The sequence below is a fragment of the Globicephala melas genome, chromosome 6 (assembly GCF_963455315.2).
Source record: "Globicephala melas chromosome 6, mGloMel1.2, whole genome shotgun sequence".
Lineage (NCBI taxonomy): Eukaryota > Metazoa > Chordata > Mammalia > Artiodactyla > Delphinidae > Globicephala > Globicephala melas.
In genome coordinates this window covers 105,656,088-105,674,863 of record NC_083319.1, presented here as the reverse complement: position 1 = coordinate 105,674,863, position 18,776 = coordinate 105,656,088, and the positions used below count along the sequence as shown (strand labels likewise).

At 39.5% G+C, this 18,776-nt stretch overlaps 2 protein-coding genes across 12 annotated transcripts in view; one reads left to right on the top strand and one right to left on the bottom strand.

Annotated features, from left to right (window-relative positions):
- The window catches only part of HMBOX1 (homeobox containing 1), a 185,312-nt gene extending 175,200 nt beyond the window's left edge, over positions 1 to 10,112 (bottom strand). For 7 of the 9 annotated variants that reach the window (XR_009564410.1, XM_030879145.2, XM_030879150.2 and 4 more), the window contains exon 1: positions 9,860 to 10,112. The gene's annotated coding sequence lies outside the window, so the exon portion shown is untranslated. Of the gene's footprint in view, positions 1 to 8,753; positions 8,872 to 9,064; positions 9,109 to 9,859 lie in introns of those variants that run through there. The other 2 variants (XM_060301313.1, XM_060301314.1) reach the window with 2 other exon arrangements.
- A 301-nt stretch (positions 10,113 to 10,413) lies between these two features.
- The window catches only part of INTS9 (integrator complex subunit 9), a 113,495-nt gene continuing 105,132 nt past the window's right edge, over positions 10,414 to 18,776 (top strand). For 2 of the 3 annotated variants that reach the window (XM_030879135.3, XM_060301311.2), the window contains exon 1: positions 10,414 to 10,668. In XM_030879135.3, coding sequence (XP_030734995.1) covers positions 10,660 to 10,668 — 9 coding nt within the window. In that variant the 5' untranslated portion in view covers positions 10,414 to 10,659. The remainder of the gene's footprint in view (positions 10,669 to 18,776) is intronic. The other variant, XM_030879137.3, reaches the window with a different exon arrangement.

Sequence of the window (18,776 nt, the reverse complement as noted above, 5' to 3'; positions counted from 1 at the left end):
CTGATTTACCGCAAATGCCTATCAAGGATGGAAGATATTTTCTAATCACTATGCAGACAGGGTCTGTGAGAATGCTCCAGTTTCTGGAATTGTGAAGGAGTGAGTTCTTCTAAGATGTCTTTTGACCCCAACGGTGGGACAAATGGTGGCCAAAAAGCTGTCTATTGATATGACGTGGAACTGAAAACAGAGCCTCTTTATTCAACAGGGATGCTTCATGATAGCAGCAACTAGGATCTTGAAAGAAGGGCTTCTAGGTACTTTCATGCTTTAGCAGATCTGTGATTCAGATTGTAGAATCTGAAGCCATGTCTCTAGTGTTCCCTCTGGTTCTCTTTCCTTAATCCTGGCTAGTTCTGTAGTCCTACTGTGTCATCGTTCTGGTTGGCCTGAGGTGGCTAACATAAAAAGCTAACACTAAATTATACTGGGAGACTTCTGCCATTTCCTGAAAATTATTTGATCCTTGAAGGATGACATTCAATTCACCTTTGTATCCCAGAGTACCTACACATGCACTGCTAGACTTGACATATTTAACTGAATGCCCTGTTCAATCCCTAGAAAAGAATCCTCCTCATGTAGAGCACCCAAAGCCATTAGCCTTATATGAAAGGTGACTTCCTCCTGCATCCTACTCACCAAGGTCATGGAATAGGAACACACATCTAACTCATGGTCATGCAATGCATTCAGATTTCTCTCTCGCCAACTGAACTAAAAGAAACACACTGTCACCATCAGGAGGTAAGCTTTAGCTGAAGGAAAGATCAGTTCAAGTCAGCAATATGGCAAACCAAATCCACGTGCAAGTCAAAGTTATGGAGAAGCAGAAACCAAGAAAAACTATAGCAAGGCAAATAGAAGTGGAAGGGAGAAGTGGGAAACGTAGATGAAGCAGACGTGTAAAGAGAAGGCAAGACAAGAAACCATATATCCCCAGAATGAGAGGCAGAGAGACTAGCTTCTCAGATCCTGACAATTCTCCCATTTGCACAAGGTCTAGTTGTTCTTTATCAACCGAAAAGAGCTAGATCCCTACAACAACCTCTCCTTGAAGCCAAACAACTCCTGATTAAAGCACTATTTTTTTTAGAATGTACACCGAGATATACAAAAAGCTGGCAACAGATAAATCCAAAGAGAAAAAAAATTGTACCAGGAAGAAAGTGAAATTTCAGATAGCCAGCAAGTTCTCTAAATATGAATTTTACTTATCAGGAAGAACCACCAATATTTACCATATTCTTATCAATGAAACAAATTAAAATTTAATTGATGTTTTCAAAGCAAATTATCAGTGTTGACAAAAAAACTGTCTCAAACCCAGAAGAGACAAAAACCACATGACATATCTTTTCTGTTAATATATTTGAAAATATTTTGTAAGCCTACTTAAAGCAGACCTTTGTTGTTTGAGGTCTGTAATAATCAGTAGTACGTTGGATTAATAGCCTCATCTTTGAAGACAGGCTTTATAACTCATAACAGCTGATAAAGAGGAGGCAAAGGCCAGCCCTGTAACTAGCCTTTAACCTGACTGATGGTCCTTTCTTGTACCTGGACTAACAATAGTATCTTTACCATTTTTTTTCTTCTAAAGATATTTTCTCTGAAAACAGTCTTTGAACTGACTTTCTTTGAAGAGTATTCCCATATAACAAATCCCAAAAACCATAACATGAGTTCACAATAAATTAATCCAACAAGTTTGCTTCAACACTGTCAAAGACCAAACTAACGCCACAATAACAATAATTTTGTTTATCTAATACAGATTCTAGCATACATCCTCTCTGGCAAGAAATATATCATTTAAGCCTTGAATTCATTTAAATCATACACATTCGATTTACAGACATTTTTAATATTATTGTTAACTTTTTACTAAAATGTTTAATAGATACTAATATTGTAAATTTTCAATTAAGTAAAGCTTGCCAATTTTTAAATTCTCATAAGAAAGCTTAATTGGAATTTTCCATAAAAACTTGCAAGATCAGCCTCCCTGGTGGCACAGTGGTTAAGAATCCGCCTGCCAATGCAGGGGACATGGGTTCGATCCCTGGTCCGCAAAGATCCCACATGTCGCAGAGCAACTAAGCCCGTGCACCACAACTACTGAGCCTGCACTCTAGAGCCTGCGATCCACAACTACTGAGCCCACGTGCCACAACTACTGAAGCCCATGCGCCTAGAGCCCGTGCTCCGCAACAAGAGAAACCACCGCAATGAGAAGCCCACGCACCGCAACGAAGAGTAGCCCCCGCTCATCACAACTAAAGAAAGCCCACGCGAAGCAACAAAGACCCAGTGCAGCCAAAAATTAATTAATTAATTAATTTAAAAACTTTCAAGATGTGCCAAAAGAATTTCCAAACTACAAAAGGCAAAAGAGTGACGTTACTGACCCAAAAATTGGTATCTTTCTCCTTATGCTGACAAAACAACAGAATTTACGAATAAGAGGAATTATTTAATCTCTGGGGTGATAAGAGTTCTGTATCTTGATTGTGGTGGTGGTTACAGAATCCACATGTGATAAAATGGCAAAGAACTATACATACACATAGTACCAATGCCAATTTCCTGGGTTTAATATTGCACTAAAGTTATGTAAGATGTAACCATTAGGGGAAACTGAGTGAAAGGTACAGGGCCCTCTCTACTATTTTTGCAACTGCCTGTGAATCCATAATTATTTAAAGATTCCACTTATACGAGGTACCTAGAATAGTCAAATTCATAGAGTCAGAATGTACATTGGTAGATGCCAGGGCCGGGGTGTGGGGGGGAGGAATGGGGAGTTAGTGTTTAAAGGAGACAGAGTTTCAGTTTAGGAAGGTGAAAAATTTGGGAGATGGATGACGGTAAGAGTTACACAACAATGTGAATGTACTTGGTGCCACTGAACTGTAAAGTTAAATATGGTTAAAATAGTATGTTTTATATTATGTGACTTTTACCACAATAAAAAAATATTTTAAAAAAGTAAATAAACAATTTTTAGTTTAATTAATAACAAAAATACCACAAATATAAAAAAATTAACCTAAATACCCTGTTTAGTAGACTGGAAAACTGAGACCTAACCAGGTAATACACACAAACTTTCACAGTCAATAACAGAGTAAAGGCACCTAATTGATATGCTGTTGACTAAGGAACATAAGATTAGAAGTAACCACTAAGGAACATAAGATTAGAAGTAACCAATCACTTGTGGCCATTAACAATATCTTGTTTTACGGAAGATAATCAGGTCGGTTGATGCCTGGGTTGCATTAAAATGCAATCAGTATATATATTTTTTAACTATTATACTTTATTTAAAGGAAAAAACTTTTTCTGAGGGGAAAAAATCTCAAAAGAAATTTATATTTAACCTTAGAACTTCCACGTTTGAAGGAATATGAGTTTTTTGAAGAGCATGACACAGTATTCCAAATAAGATCATGCCATCTTTTCAAAGAGGTCTTCCTCACACAACAAAGTGAACAGCAACTATTCTTGTCCCTAATGGTTCTAAACAGCTACAACGTAAAACTAAACACAGGCTATCTTTGACTCCAGAAAATGGATTTTCAACCAAATAAAGATAATATTCAGAATAGCTACTTTCAAGTTCCCCACAGTGAACAATTATGTTTCATGAAGGCAAATGCTGGCTAAATTAGTGGTTGCAAACTACAGTCATAATATAGCCTCCTACAAAAATTACATTCTAACGTCTGAACTGATACCTTAGCTATCATCCTGCTTCCTCTACACAATCATTTTGGGTAACATTTATCCTTATGAGACTCAGTTTGGTAAAAACAGGGCACTCTTTCTCCTCCTTGAGAGGAATGCGACACAGATGTAAATCAGCATATGTATATCATCTACCACTTTGGAAAATCAACTGAAGCGGTCAGGCCACCCAACCTCAAGTATAAACATCAGCGTGTAAATAAAACTGATGTCTGTCTAAAGTGGCTTCCAGATCATACAATGCAACTATGCAATTGTTCCAATAGCAATGTAAAGAAAACACATTACCTGAAATGGAACAAGGATTCAGATTTGTGGGGGGGAAAAGTGAAAGAAGCTACACAAAGTTAATAGGTCTTCAATGAAGTTACTGAGAAGATAAGAAAAGTCAGATTAACAAGGGGAAATCTAGGTTACAAACATAAGAATGTATTAACGGGGCTAGAAAAGTGAATTTTAAAATTGTAGCCTGAATTAGGCAGTAATTTAACTAATATTACTTTTTACTTTGGGAGAAAAAAATAGAAGCCAGAGAATATGGAAGCATTCTTCACATAGCAATATACTTTAAAGTTCACAATTCTCTACTTTTGAAGACATTACTAACAACTGCAACTCTCACAGATTAACACCCAACCCTCCTTATCTATACTAAAGAGGCTTGTTTGGCCTACCAGCACTTTGGCATGGCTAAGGCATAGGGTCTGGGATTGGTAATGATAAATTATAAGGCAGGAACCAGAACATAAACTATCTGGTATAACATGGTAATTATATAGTTAACATTTACGATATGCCAAGAGCAGTCTAAGGACTCAATACCATTCTAAGGGCTCACAATAATCCTATGAAATAAGGAGTATTTATTCCCTTTCAACAGATGAGAAAACGAAGGCACAGACAGATTAAATCATTTGTCTAAGGTCACATAGCTAGTAAGTGGCAGAGCCAAGATTTGGACACAGGTGGAATGATAGTTTGGATTTATCTGAAAGGCTAAGGAGCCAATGAAGGATTATAAGCAAAGGAAGACCAATATTCAAATTCACATTTTATTTTAGCAAGATCAGGTAGGAGTGAATAACTACTAAGGAAAAAAACTGAAACCTCAAAATTAGTTAATAGACTGACGAGGAAAGACAGAAATGATGAAGGCCTCAATTAAGGGAATAGCAATAGAATGAAAATAATTGAATAGATATATACAGAGGATATAAAATCAACTTATGATTAGAAAAGGGAGAGTGAGGATGATTCCAAGGCTTCACTGACTAGGCCCAAGCCAACAGCTTCTCATTTTAATCATACTATTACTTTATCAAAAGCAGAAAGGTTTAGTATTAAATCATCCTCATATCAGCAACAGCCACAGTATTTGACTTTCTCCTCTCTGAAAAATGTGACTAAATAACTTACAATTACTGCCACTTGGCAACTCCACACTAATTGTTTAATATGCATACAGTAAAGACAGCTATTAAATATTTTCAATAAATGACACACAGACTATCACTGAACATAACATGGACAGAGAAGCTACAGAGAATCTGTGAAATTTAGTAAACGTTCTTATAATCAGCACTTTAAATTTAAGAAAAACCTAAATGTCCTTTAAATGGATTAGAATCATTTTACCACTTATAGGAAGAGGTGTGTAGACACCTCTTTTAAGATTCAAAAAAAGTAAAACTCATTACTTCAAAGTTAAATCGACTAGGTTCTTTTTTCCCCTTCTGTCTGTAAATGTAAACAAACAAAAAAAACCCACTATCCTTATAGCCCAAGTCAAGGATCTGTAAATTACTACATTAGGATTATAATAACCACTGGAAAAACTTACTGCAACTTCAACCTTGTTACCACTGTAAGGGTAAAACTATGCTAAAGCCAGGGCCTTCCAGTAACTAAATGCTCTTGGAAAGTGTCCAAAACAATGTATAGTAAATTTCCAATTTGTCTCATCTAAGATCAGGAAAAACAAGTTATCTAAAGCACTGGGTTATATTTAAATAGGCTCTATGAGTTTTACATCACATTATCTCTCAGAAAATCTATACTCTTTACTTAGGATGGGACCTAAGACCAGTAAGTCACCTGGGGGGTAGGGGGTGGGGAGGGGAAGTTGCACCTAGGAATTTAATCACATATTACTTAATATTATTTTCAGAAAAATTTCAATACCACTAGCTTTCTTTTTGAGAGAAACAGATTTTGGCAGAATCTGCTAAAATCATGGTTTGCAGTGATACTGAAAATCTCCATAGCTTCTATAATGTGGACAACGTGGTGGTGCTTACTCTGGTGTCTAGCTTGAGCCGTTTTTTAGAGCCTCCTATTATTTGTGGTTCAGATTCCTTTTTTATGGGTTGCATGCCTGATAGATATACACCACTATCATACAAAAACAAACATAAAGGTGCTTTATATATGTGAGTGCATATGTGAATGTACATACATGACACTTTAGACAAGCTGTGATTTCTACTCATAAACAACTTTTTTTTATAAAGTTCTAAACTGAGAAGTAAAAGCCAACAGTTAAGAAAATAATCTAACCATACAGCAAAGGGAGCTGTAAAATTAATTCTGGAAGCCAAAAAAACCTAAATAAAGCAGGTACACAAAACAAACCCAACCTATTTTCACTGAGCATTTTTAAGTTTACCTATAAATGTTAACATTTTTTAAAAGTTGAGGAGTATACCAACTTTCATTTACGAAAAATGACACCCTAGGATAGATTTCTAATTCCCAAGAGAAATAAGTCAAGTTTAAAGATCTGCATACAAAAATAATAGAAGAGCCGCAAAGAAATGAATCGAAAAAGCAAACATGGTTTTACAGGAAACATGGAAGCTATCTGAAACATTAAAAGTGGAATGGACTTATTATCAATATAACAAACAAAAGATCCAAAATGAACAAATTAAGCATAAATACTCCCCATGTGTTTAACTTCTTCTGAAACAAGCAATGCCATACCAATCAATACTTGCCACAAATATTGCCATAAATTGGTCACTTCTATCTTTTTAAATGATGAAACAATGAAAGGTTTGTTGAAATATATTTATAACTTACCAATACTGAGCTATTAAGTTTCTATTAGTGACGCTTCCACTAAGGATTTGTGCTAAAAAGACTGAAATCTATTCATACAGCAGTGAAAAATGAAGCCTCACTAAAGACATTCAATATAAAGCTGACCCCTAAAGGCTCCTTGATGCACGTTTGCAACCACAGTATTCACAGTATGCAGTACACTAGCAACAGATTGGTTAAAAACAGTTTGGATTTTCAACCTCCCATCATACAGGCAACATTTTTAGAAGCAGTCACATTAAATAAATATGTCTTTCACAGTTACGGGATGAAATTTTAAGCTTGACAGGCACCAATGCCCTGATTTTCTACTTTTTTCGTAAACCATATGACTTCCACATGCTGAGAACGTATTATGCTTTAACCTGCAGTAAAGGCTTTACAACATTTTAATGCTCGGTGCCTAAAATGCAACAGAAGCACCCCACCCCATCGAATACAAGGAATATATCTGGTTTCAACAAAACCACTAGTCAGAAAAAGTTTAATGAACGCCTTTCCCAGTAAGTAACTTTGCATTTCTGTAGAGGAAAACAAACAAAAAGAAAATCTGAGGTGAGGGTGGGTGGAAGAGAAAATCTTATATTTTAATATTTTTCCAACTCTTAACAAACATTTTAGTTTTTTAATTTCTAAAATAATTATTGAACATTTTAAAACACTATGTCTAATAGAATATCTGGCAGCAGAAAAACACTCTATTATGTAGTTACACAGGATTTTTCTCCAGTTTTTGCAAAGTAACATTTCAGGCTAAAATAGAAGGTTAAAACAAATAATTCTGGCAATCCTAGTCTATAGCAAACTGAAACCTCAACTTTATATCAACATATTGTATGTTCTAAATTTGAGATTTAGAATACACATCAATTTTTTTTTCTATTCAGGTCAATCTAAATATATATGCTACCTCATGTTTATAGACAGCTTATCTGTGTGAATGACCAACTGCAGAAATTTCAAATCAAAGGTATAAAACATACCATAAAATTACACACTATGTGACTTTCAGTTTTTATGGTATCTAAGATCCTTTACTGATAGGTTCAAGAATTGATAAGTTTGGATATGTAAATATGTAAATACATTAAATATGTAAATACATTAAATTCTCAGCAGTCAAAAGAGAAATTATGCCAAATCCTTTAGTTATTTAAAAGTCCATTACACTAAAAATCTGTGACAAAAGAATGGTTATTGAAAAACTTATATTTCAGACCGAAAGAAGTACAAATTATATTATCTTAAATCTCCTGGTGTAATGTTTTTAAATATTAAAGACTGTGAGAAACAAGAGATGTTGCAATCCTCTTTCCTTTATAACTCCAATTGAAACTCGGAAGAAAAAAAAATCAGAATTCAAATTTGCCAAACTTGACTTATACACATAATTCAACTAGATCTATCTTAGTTGTGCAATTTTAAAATAAGTTTAATGCAAAGCACTGCGATCTTGATGTGATAATTACCTGTGGAAGAAATGCAAAATAAAAACAAATGCAGGTCCTTTTCATCGAATGATGCATTTTACAACAAAACCAGTAAAAGCACAACCACGTAGCACAAACTAAATAAACAGGCACAGGAGGCAGCATGTCCATCCAGGAAGAGAAATGTACCACGCCAAGAAAGAAAGGAAAGAAGGAGGGAAGGAAGGCAGACAGGCAGACAGGCAGGCGGGCAGGCGGGCGGGCGGGCGGGCAGGCAGGGAGAGAAGACAGAGGTTTCTATACCTGCAGGATCCCAGAGAAATGAACTAGTCACATCACTCTCTCCTACATGATACGTACGGTTTTTAAAGCTCCAGGGTAAATTAAAACAGCAACCACTCTATACCACCATTCAACTTTCCATAGTACAGTATCTTTAATGCCAACTGCATTCTCCTCTTCACTCACCCAGTGTTTCCTCTCTCTTCCATACCAGCTTTCAGACAAATGCGAGACAGAACAGGGTGGGGTAGAAGAAAAATACAAGCAGCGCCTTTCCGCTACTCCCCCCGCACCTCCAACAATTTCCAACAGTTCTTCCTACTACGAAAATAAGTCGCCCTATCTCAGGATACACAACAGTCATTCTGTGTCTTCAGTAGACACACAGAGGCGCGTACACATGGCAGCACTCCCGAAGCCCCACCCCCAGGCCCCCGAATCTTAAGTACTGTTTAATCTATTGAACGCGAAGACCACAGAGAGATCCCTCCACCTACTGTTTTGGGGTGAGGGTGGGTGGAGGACTCCTTTCAAAGTAGCCCCAACAGTGTAACCAAAACACGGTTCCGGAATAAAATATTAAGAACACTTTTCCTTTCCCACCTATCTGCCGACTTCAGTATGCAAAAAGCCATTTCCACACACCCGCATCTCTCCAGGGCTCCTGCCCGGAGTTCGGGGTGGAGATGCGTCCCGGGAGGCGGGGAGGAGTGTGAGCGGGCGATGGGACACAAACGAGTCGCTCACCGCGGCCACCCTGCGCCGCGTCGCCAGCCCAGAGGTTCAGGACCCGCACCTCGCGCACGCCTCTCCGCCCAGGCCCAGCTAAAAGCTCCGACTCCGGCTCTCCAACTTCCTCTCCGGAGTCATTTATTCAAGGCGAACACATCACCCAAGTACACGTCACCCAGTTTCAAACACAGTTCTGCACCCCAAACAAACCCACACACCTCAAATTCCCCTCACAGTTTCCCAAACTCCAAACAAGAGACCCCACCTCCAGGATTCAAACCTTCCGCCCATCGGGGAGACAACCAGGAGGAAAGAGTTGGGGAGCAACCGACGCCTTTCCATTACCGCCCCCACAAACTGCCCCACCCCAGACCCTGCGTCCGGGTCGCCCCCGTCGGAAGCCCCCCGCTTCCTCCCTCCACTCAGTCGGGCCGCTTAAGAGACCCATCCCCAGCCCACTCACTTTCTCCCCCAAACCCCTCCAAAAAAAAAAAAAAGTGAAGAGAAAGAAGTGAGGAAAGAGACTTGAGGTAGTCCGGCTTCCAAACCGCTCGACTCACCTCAGAATCCTTGCTGAGTTCTCTCCGCCCGGCACAGCCCCCTCCCCAACGTCCCGGTACGAAGGGCTGAGGTAGGGAGGAGGGGAAAGCGGGAGGGGGAGGGGTGTCTTCCGCGTGGGGCGCCCGTCGGGAGGGGACTGGGGAGGGGTTGAGGCCGGCGCAGGAAGAGGAGAAGGGGGAGGGGAGGCCCCTATCTCCCAGTCTCCCCCTGAAAACCTCCCTTGTCTCAATCACATCAGACTGACTGTCTTTGTCTGGCTGACAACCGCCATATTGATATCAACAGCCCCGCTCCCACCTGCTGCCGCCTAGCGGCCCTGGGAGTTGTAGTTCCTGCCTCCCTTGAGTAAAGGCGCCGGACCGGGCGTCCGGAGGCCCCAGGGAACTACAGCTCCCGGCAAGTACCGCGCCCATCCGCCTTCCCACAGGGAGGAGGGGAAAGGGGCGCCAAAGCCGTAGGGACTACACATCCCAGAATACAATGGATCCCGGGCCCAGAAGGGGGACATGATATCATGCTGGGGTGGAGAGGGAGGATGAATTGGCGGCCGGGATGAATTTGAGCTGACGGAAGGAGGTATTCTGAGAGGAAAGGGAGGAAAAGGAAAGACGACCACAGTTCCCACGATGCACGGAGAGATTACTACATTTCCCATGATGCAGCGGGGGGGTGGGGCGTAGGGAAGAAAGACTGCTTGTCCCGCGATGCTCTCGGCTGGCCGGTGGCGGAGATTGAACCGGAAGACGCTTTCTGGGTCTGAGGAGTGGAGTGACTGGTATTGAACAGCCAAAAGTCCAATATGAAACTGGTGAGTCTCTGCTCCTAGGTCAGAGGGCATATCCTTTTGGACTTCGTCGTTTCCACCTTGGGAAGGGAACCGTCGCGGAGGAGGGGTGTCAGTTAGGGACTAGAAAGTGGGGTGGACTAAGGAAAGCTACTGTTTGTTGCTGAGGAGTTTGAATCCCACCCCCGACCCCCCGTAACTGCCTGGTCTTATTCATTCCTTGGTGGGTCCCTTTGGTTAGATAAGAGATTGACTCTGTCACCTTTCTTCACATACAAACTAACATTGGGCTTAATGAACCAGGTCTGATTTGTTTCTCAGCTGCCACGTGAGTGTTATAATGGGTTAATTTCTTTCCACGAGATTGGCACTTGATTAGCGTTTCTTCCTACGGTTGTTGAGAAGGCTTTGGTTAACATATGAACAGAGTTTAGAAAATACTGGGCAGAGCGTAATCTCTTATTAAATTTTCCGTTATAGACTCCTAACTGCCCTTGCTTTTAAGAGAAGGACGAGGTCAGGGTGTGATCTTGGAGGATTTGAATCTTAAACCCTGTGTAAGATGGGCTGCGAGGAAGTGTTAAGGCGTTCCAGTCTAGAGCTGTAGGGGACTGCGTGAGCCAAGGTTAGATGGAGCATGCCAGGATACCTGGAAAAGTCTTTGCATCACAAAACTCAAACATTTGGCTTATAGGAAAGCTGCTCAGGCCTTTGTTTTGAGCCATTTTACTCTGTGCACACAGATTTAACTAGTTTACTCCAACTGTATGGGATTAGTAATAGCATAATTAAAGTAGAGAAACAGGTGTGAGATGCTGTTTCTCAACCTTTTAAAATTCATGTTCCTGCAGCCAAGTGTTGTCAGGCTTTACTTTCTGTAGTTTTTGTAGAAAAACAAAAGGTTTCTTTTCTTAATTATTTGAGCATGTTTTTGCAAAGTGCACGTGTACGTACACACACATGCTACAGGCATATATACTCTGCACAGTGTCAGCTGTTTTCTGAGAAGTCAGAGAAAGTATTAAAAGTGAATTCAACTCCAAAACTGTCTCTATCTACAGCTGTTTTAGGTAAGGAGAAGGGCACAGATCAGTAAACCTTGAGAGTAACAATTTGCTCCTGGGTCAGTTTAGGAAACATTTAAAAATGCAGAATTGAAAGTCACCACCCTTGCTCTAAAGAAGCATACAATCTAATGAAGAAGATACAAAGGTAATGAAAAAGTTATAATTCACTGTGTTCATGTTCAGGGTTTGGGGATTGAGAGGATAATGAGGGTGCATGGGGAGTGTGAGACAGTTCCTTGGAAAGGTGACTCTTCAACTGATAAGAAGGGTGAGTAGGCTAGGACCTTCTTGAAGAGGGTTCAGTTTATAGAAGCAACAGAACTTGGCACCAGAATGGTTGAAACACATACCATGTTTCCTCAATAAAAAATAAATCACAATTGGTGTGCTTGGTGCAAAGGCAGGCAAGTGGGAAACAGTTTTTTTCCATAACAACTCATTTGCTGAGGGTATCAGAGAGTTAGGGTTTAGTTTACATATACTTTGGTTTGCTTATAAACTCCTCCTGCTTATGTTATTTAAAGATGTGAAAATGTGGAAAAAAGTAGAAACTCACTTTTTTTCCTTTAAGAACCATAAAATGCCTCAGAGGAAGAGGAAGTATTGTCTATACTCCCTCCCTCTTTACTTGTCATCCACGTAGTACATAACTAAAAATCATTTGGTAGTTGATGATTTATAATGCAGAATATCTTTCAACACAGCAAAGTGGTTTCAAAAACATTAGCACATTAGCACTCAGTAAGTTAGACTTCTTTTTTGTGTCATGCCTCCCATAGAGTTGGAATAAATCCTCCATGGCCTAAAAATTTTAACTTTGTGTACTGCATCAGAAATATGTAGTAAGCCATATTTTGTATTTATATCATGAAACACAGAAATACATTTTATCAAACACATTCTTGTTTTGGAGATGATGGCTTCTCCAAATATCCATCCCACGCACAATCTGTGACCACATCTTGTTGATTCTGCAGTTCTTGAACTGGTCTGTGTCTCTTCAGTCCCACTAATACTCCCTTTGTACGGGCTCTTTTCACTTGACACTTGGATTTCAACAAGGCCTTCTAACTGGTCTCCCTGCACTCAGTCTCAACACCCTCCAATCCATTCTCTACCCGGTGTCCCAGAAGTTGCTTGAAATTGCAGCGTTCCCTAAAACCCCTCAGTAGCTTCCTTTGCCCTTAGGATAAAGTCTTAACAATTCTTGACTTACCTGGTCCTCCCAACTTCTCCAGCCCTCCTCTCCCTTGATCTCCTCATTCCAATTATATTGCACGTCTTCCAGTTCCTTGAACTCCCCCTGCTCTCTTTTTTTAAAATTAATTAATTAATTAATTTCGGCTGCACCAGGTCTTAGTTGCAGCATGTGGGATCTTTAGTTGTGGCATGTGGGATCTAGTTCCCTGGCCAGGGATCGAACCCGGGTCCCCTGCTTTGGGAGTGCGGGGTCTTAGCCACTGTGCCACCAGGGAAGTGCCCCCCACCCCACTCTTTCGCCTCTGGGACTTGAAATCTGTTCCATTGCCTCCACTTCTTTTTTGCCTGACTTATATATTTCTTTATATATTTCAGATCTCTGTTTAAATAGCACTTCTTCAAGGTTTCCTTGAATTAAGTACCCCTGTTTTGTGCTTCCATGGCACACTTCCTTTTTTATGGCACTTGTAATTATTGGTTTTATGTCTGTCCTCCATCTTGTGGATTCTTGAATTCCCAGGGCCCGACGCATTGTGTGATGCCACTAAATAGTAGTTGAATAAATAATTCTTGAAAGATTGTCAAGGTCTGTTAATATTCTTGAGAAAAGATTAAGGGGTGAAGTCAAAACATTACAATAAGCAATAACCATTGGAGTGAAAAAGAATGATTGCTGCCTTTTATGGAGCACTAACTGTGTGCCAGGCGTTGTGCTAGGGAGGTACTTGCTATTTAGTGTCACATTTTATCCTTTGGTCTAGATGATAGTGTTCCCATTTTATGGAAGAAAAACTGAGCCTTCAGGAGATGAAGTGGCTCGAAGTTACACACATGAAAAGAGTGGTAGACCCAGGATCTGAACCCAAGATTCCTTCCTCCAGAGTCTGTTGCTTAATGAGGGCAGGGACTCTGGTGCTTTGCACAGGGACCAGCACATGCTGGGTTATCTCTCACAGAAACGAAGCTAAAGTGCAGACTGAGAGAAAGTTCATTCAAGGATATTTTCTAAATTAGCTTTAAATCTGAGTTTGGCTGAATTAAGATCTTAAGAAAGATTATTGGTAAAAAACTAAACTCTGGGGACTTCCTTGATCATCTAAAGGGCTCCATATCAGAGCATACTAGTTGAGTGCCCAGGTTGGTGTCTATACTACCCAATTTAGCCTCTGTGATGCCATTTATAGTTCTCTAACCTTACCCATCACTGTCTTGGTGGCTTTTCACACACCCAAAGGAAGACACTGGATGCCAATATAATGTAATCCTTGGATAGCTCCTTCTTAGAGAGATACCAGCTCAAAGGATTTTAATGACTGTCTATAATATCAGGCAGCTTTATTTAACTAAGGAAAATTAATTGGCACCTTCAATTAATCAGAATAATTTTGAAAGGAACAGGAAAATTAGGAACGTGTCCTCTAAATTAGCACATTTTAGAGCATGTTCTGCTTTTAGTATACATTGAGCCTAATTGGGTGCACCCTGATGGCCAAATTCAGCAAAGAGTAGAAACTAGAATTCACCTGGGTCTTTAACAAAAGACCATGAGACAAAAAAAAAAAATACCGAATACATTGACAGAAATTGAATTTGAAACATTATGGCCAGGAATTTAGTCATTAAAATAGATGAAGGTTAAAGTGAATAAAATGATAAGCAGTTCAAGAATGCATCGTGTGTCATACTTCCTATAGATAGTTCCAGTGATGGAGAGAATCTTCTAGTTTATTCAGTCAACAAAGATTTTATTATACAACCACAGTATACCTTTGGCATTCAAAGTTTTAATACTTTCCATTCTAACTATTACATTTGACCCTAAAGATCGATGACAGGAAATTATTTGTAATTTTGCTGAGGCACAAATTTGAATGTGCCTTTAAGATGAATGACAGGGGCTTCCCTGGTGGCGCAGTGGTTGAGAGTCCGCCTGCTGTTGCAGGGGACACGCAGGAGACATGGGTTCGTGCCCCAGTCGGGGAAGATCCCCCATGCCGCTGAGCGGCTGGGCCCGTGAGCCATGGCCGCTGAGCCTGCATGTACGGAGCCGCAGCGGGAGAGGCCACAGCAGTGAGAGGCCCGTGTACCACAAAAAAAAAAAGAAGAAGTTGAATGACAATCCTTAGTGAATGAGCCTGATTGCCTCAGAATCCAGGGCTCTCTGCAGTTCTTGTGGCCCACTTGTTAAAGGTCTGAAAGAAAGGTCACTTAAACGCTTGTTACGTTATACTTTTTGAATTTGATGAAGGAAATTATATGCTGTAGTTTTATTTACAAATTTAAAGCCTCAAGAAAGCCTTGAGGTATATTCTTTGGTGGTCTATGCTCCTCTATGAAAATGCTGTTTCATTACTACTGGCTTTGGGGGGTGGCGGGGAGGCTCAAACTTAACTCACCATGTCTCTTAGGAGAACAGGTGGAGCAAAGCAGTGGATCCATGGGCCGCTTCCAGCGGAGGACAAGTAAAGCACCAAGTGGAATTGTAGATTATAAAGAAAATATTGGCTTGAAAGGGGCAAATCCTGCTCCAAGGTCAATTTAACAAATCATTAGAAAGGGGTGTGGTTAATCCTCACCTTGCATCTGAGTGCGATGAATTCTTCCTGCAGTTTTCAGACTTGCAGAATCCTTTTGGCTTCTTAGGCTTTGGATCAGGAACAGAAAATTTCTCGCTGTAAAGTACAAACACTCGCAATTTTACCAGGACTTAATTCACCTATTTCAGTACAATTGTTAAAATGTCAACCTGATTTCACTATCTTTTCTGTGTTTCTCTTTGCTGGTTGATTAGAGTGCCCTCGTGTGTCTTTATGATTTAATATCATTTCAAGTTTTAGAAAGGTCATGTTTTATCATCACCACCTCAGTGTGATAGGTTTTTTCCCTTTAGAATGCTTTCCTCAAACTCTGAAAAGTGATATGAGGCCAAATCACAGACATTGTTCAATAGAGCTCTCAGGTAAAACCGACTATTTTAGTCTTGGGCATTTCAAAGTCCTAATGGTTACCCTGAAGATTAAATCTTTTATACTTAAGGCAAAAAATATATATAGCAAGGTTTTTTTCAGTAACAGTTGACTTGAAAAGAAAATTTTATATTTGCATGTAATACATATAGTATGACATACAGAACAAGCATGACAGCATTGCTGTTACCTATAACTGCAGTAGCACATTTGTTTTGTGACTGGCTTACTCTGGGTACTCAAATCCCTCTGCCATTTGCTCTGATGATCTGCAAAGTGTACTTGAAGGACAAGGGCCAAGAATGCATCATGGCCACAGAACTCAGTAAAACCTAGCATTCCAAATGGAAAGTTCTTTCCTGGCTTGCTGAATACCAGCAGAGGTCCAGGGGTAAACTGCTCTTCAGTCATCATCATTAATTTATTCATTCAACAGATCTTCCTGAACACCTGCCTCTTCTGTGCTATGCATTACCCAAGGTACTAGGCATATTCCAGTGAAGAAAACGGATTTACTCTCTGCCTTTATGGAATGTAAAGTCCAGCGGGCTTACTGTGCAGTTCAAACAATATTGCAGTGAATTTTCTGATGTAGTGATATTGTTGGGCCCTGGCTCAAGTAGTTTTTGAATATAATGCTTCAAAATGTATTTAATTGTATCCTAGAAGATGCCTTCTTAAAATTGTAACAGACATGGCCAATTTGCCCACTGGTTTACCATTGTACCAATCATGTATGAGAATACATTTCCCCACTCTTGCCAGGGATGCCATCTGTTTCTTTACTCTTACTATGTGTCTTACTAATGTAACCATCTTCTTTCGTCAATCCTCACACCCTCTTGTCTCTTAGACTTTGGCTATATTTAGTAAAAGGTCCTTACAGTAGTGATGTATGGATGTGGGAAAATGTACCAAAAAGAGGAGCAGATTTCTTCAGATAAAAAAGTGGTGCCGTGAGAATCTTTAAAAGGAATTTTTCAAAGAACCTCTGGTGTTGCTTTGAAAATGCTGATGCGTGGGAGCAGTAGTTGTTATTATAAGTATTATGGGGTCCGGCAGATTGGAGAGGCAGCTGGGTCAAGTGTGTGTAAATGGCAGAGGAGACCTCCGTGCCCCCCAGAAAGGAAAGGGATGACCGGTGAGATGAAACTAGGAGTTGGCATATCAGGAAGGGCTAAGTCAGAAGGACAGATGTCAGAATTTGCGGGGATCCTGAGAAAAGGCAAGAATGCTAACAGAAGATGAAGGGGAATAGGAAAGACCGTAGGAGAAAGGAGTTAGCTTGAAAGCCCCAAGGGGCTCGGTGATCAAGACTAAATTCCCAGCCTGTGGTGGGAATTTTACTATGAGGAAACAGGAAGTTTAAATTGCCCCTGATTGACCATATAGCTGAAGGAAATGCCCTAAGGGTCTAAAACATTTTAATTTATTGAAAGCACAGCTGAATGAACTTTAGCTCTCTCAAGGATAGATAATCAGATAGATGATGTTCAAGAAAGCCATTCTTTAATAGGAATTGTAAAACTAACACCCTTTTTGCCCTTAAGGTGCAGTTTATTTTTCATCACTCATGCTTATGAATGGGGTGGGGGAACGTGAATAATAAAAGGTCTTGCATAATCTATTCTTCAGATTTATGGCCTAAGCAGAGATTGGCTTTTCTTAAATACAGTATTTCTGCATTTTTCTATTCCAGTAAAATAGAGAAAGGCATAATTAGATGTTCTAATTTAATAAGTCTTCCTTCTCGTATGTTTTCTCAGTGTATGAAAATACAGGTAAACAAGTAGTATTAATAATATAAAGGATATTATTATAATTGTTGCTTTTTATTAACATTTTTTAAATAACTTTATTGAGGTATAATTAACATACCACAAAACTCATACATTTAAAAGGTACATTGCAGTGACTTTTAGTAAATTTAGAGTTATCCAACAATCACCACAATCCAATTTTAGAATGTTTTCGTTACTCCAAAAAGATCCCTTGTGCCCATTAGCAATCCCCATAACTACCTCCAGGCCCAGGCAACCACTAATCTATCTTCTGTCTTGTAGATTTGCCCTTTCTGGTCATTTCATATGAATTGATTCATGCAATATGCAGTCTTCTGTGTCTGACTTTTCATTTAGCATAGTGTTTTTGAGGTTCATCCATGTTGTAGCATGTATTGCTCAGTAATACTCTATATGAATATGTCACATTTTGTTTATCCAGGTACCAGTTGATAGACATCTGGATTGTTTCCACTTTGGGGCTATTAATATTGTGCGGACATAAGTTTTTATTTCTGATTTCTCCATGTTTTCATTTCTTTGTCTTTCATGATTACACTGGCTAGAACCTCCAATACAATATTGAATAGAAGTGGTGCAAGCAATGGTGCCAGTCTTTTTTCCCCTTCCCAGTCTTAGGGAGAAAGCATTCAGTCTTTCACCACTGAATACAATATGAGCTGTAGGTTTTTCATAGTTGCCCTTTATCAAGTTGATGATGTTCCCTTCTGTTCCTGGTTTGTTGACCATTTTTATCATGAATGGGTCTTGGATTTCATCAAATGCTTTTCCTTTGTGTATCAAGATGATCATATGGTTTTTGTCCTTTATTATATTAATATAGTATATTAACTTAGTTGAATTTTTAATGTTAAATCAATCTTGCATTCCAGGCATAATTCCCAGTTAGTCATGATGTAGAATCCTTTGTAGATATTGCTGGATTTAGTTTGCTGATATTTTGTTGACGATTTTTGCATATATATATATATATATATATATTCATGAGAGAAATTGGTCTGTAGCGTTCTTATGATGTCTTTGTCTGGCTTTCGTATCAGTAATATTGTTCTCATAGAATGAGCTGGGAAATGTTCTCTCCTCTAGATTCCAGAAGA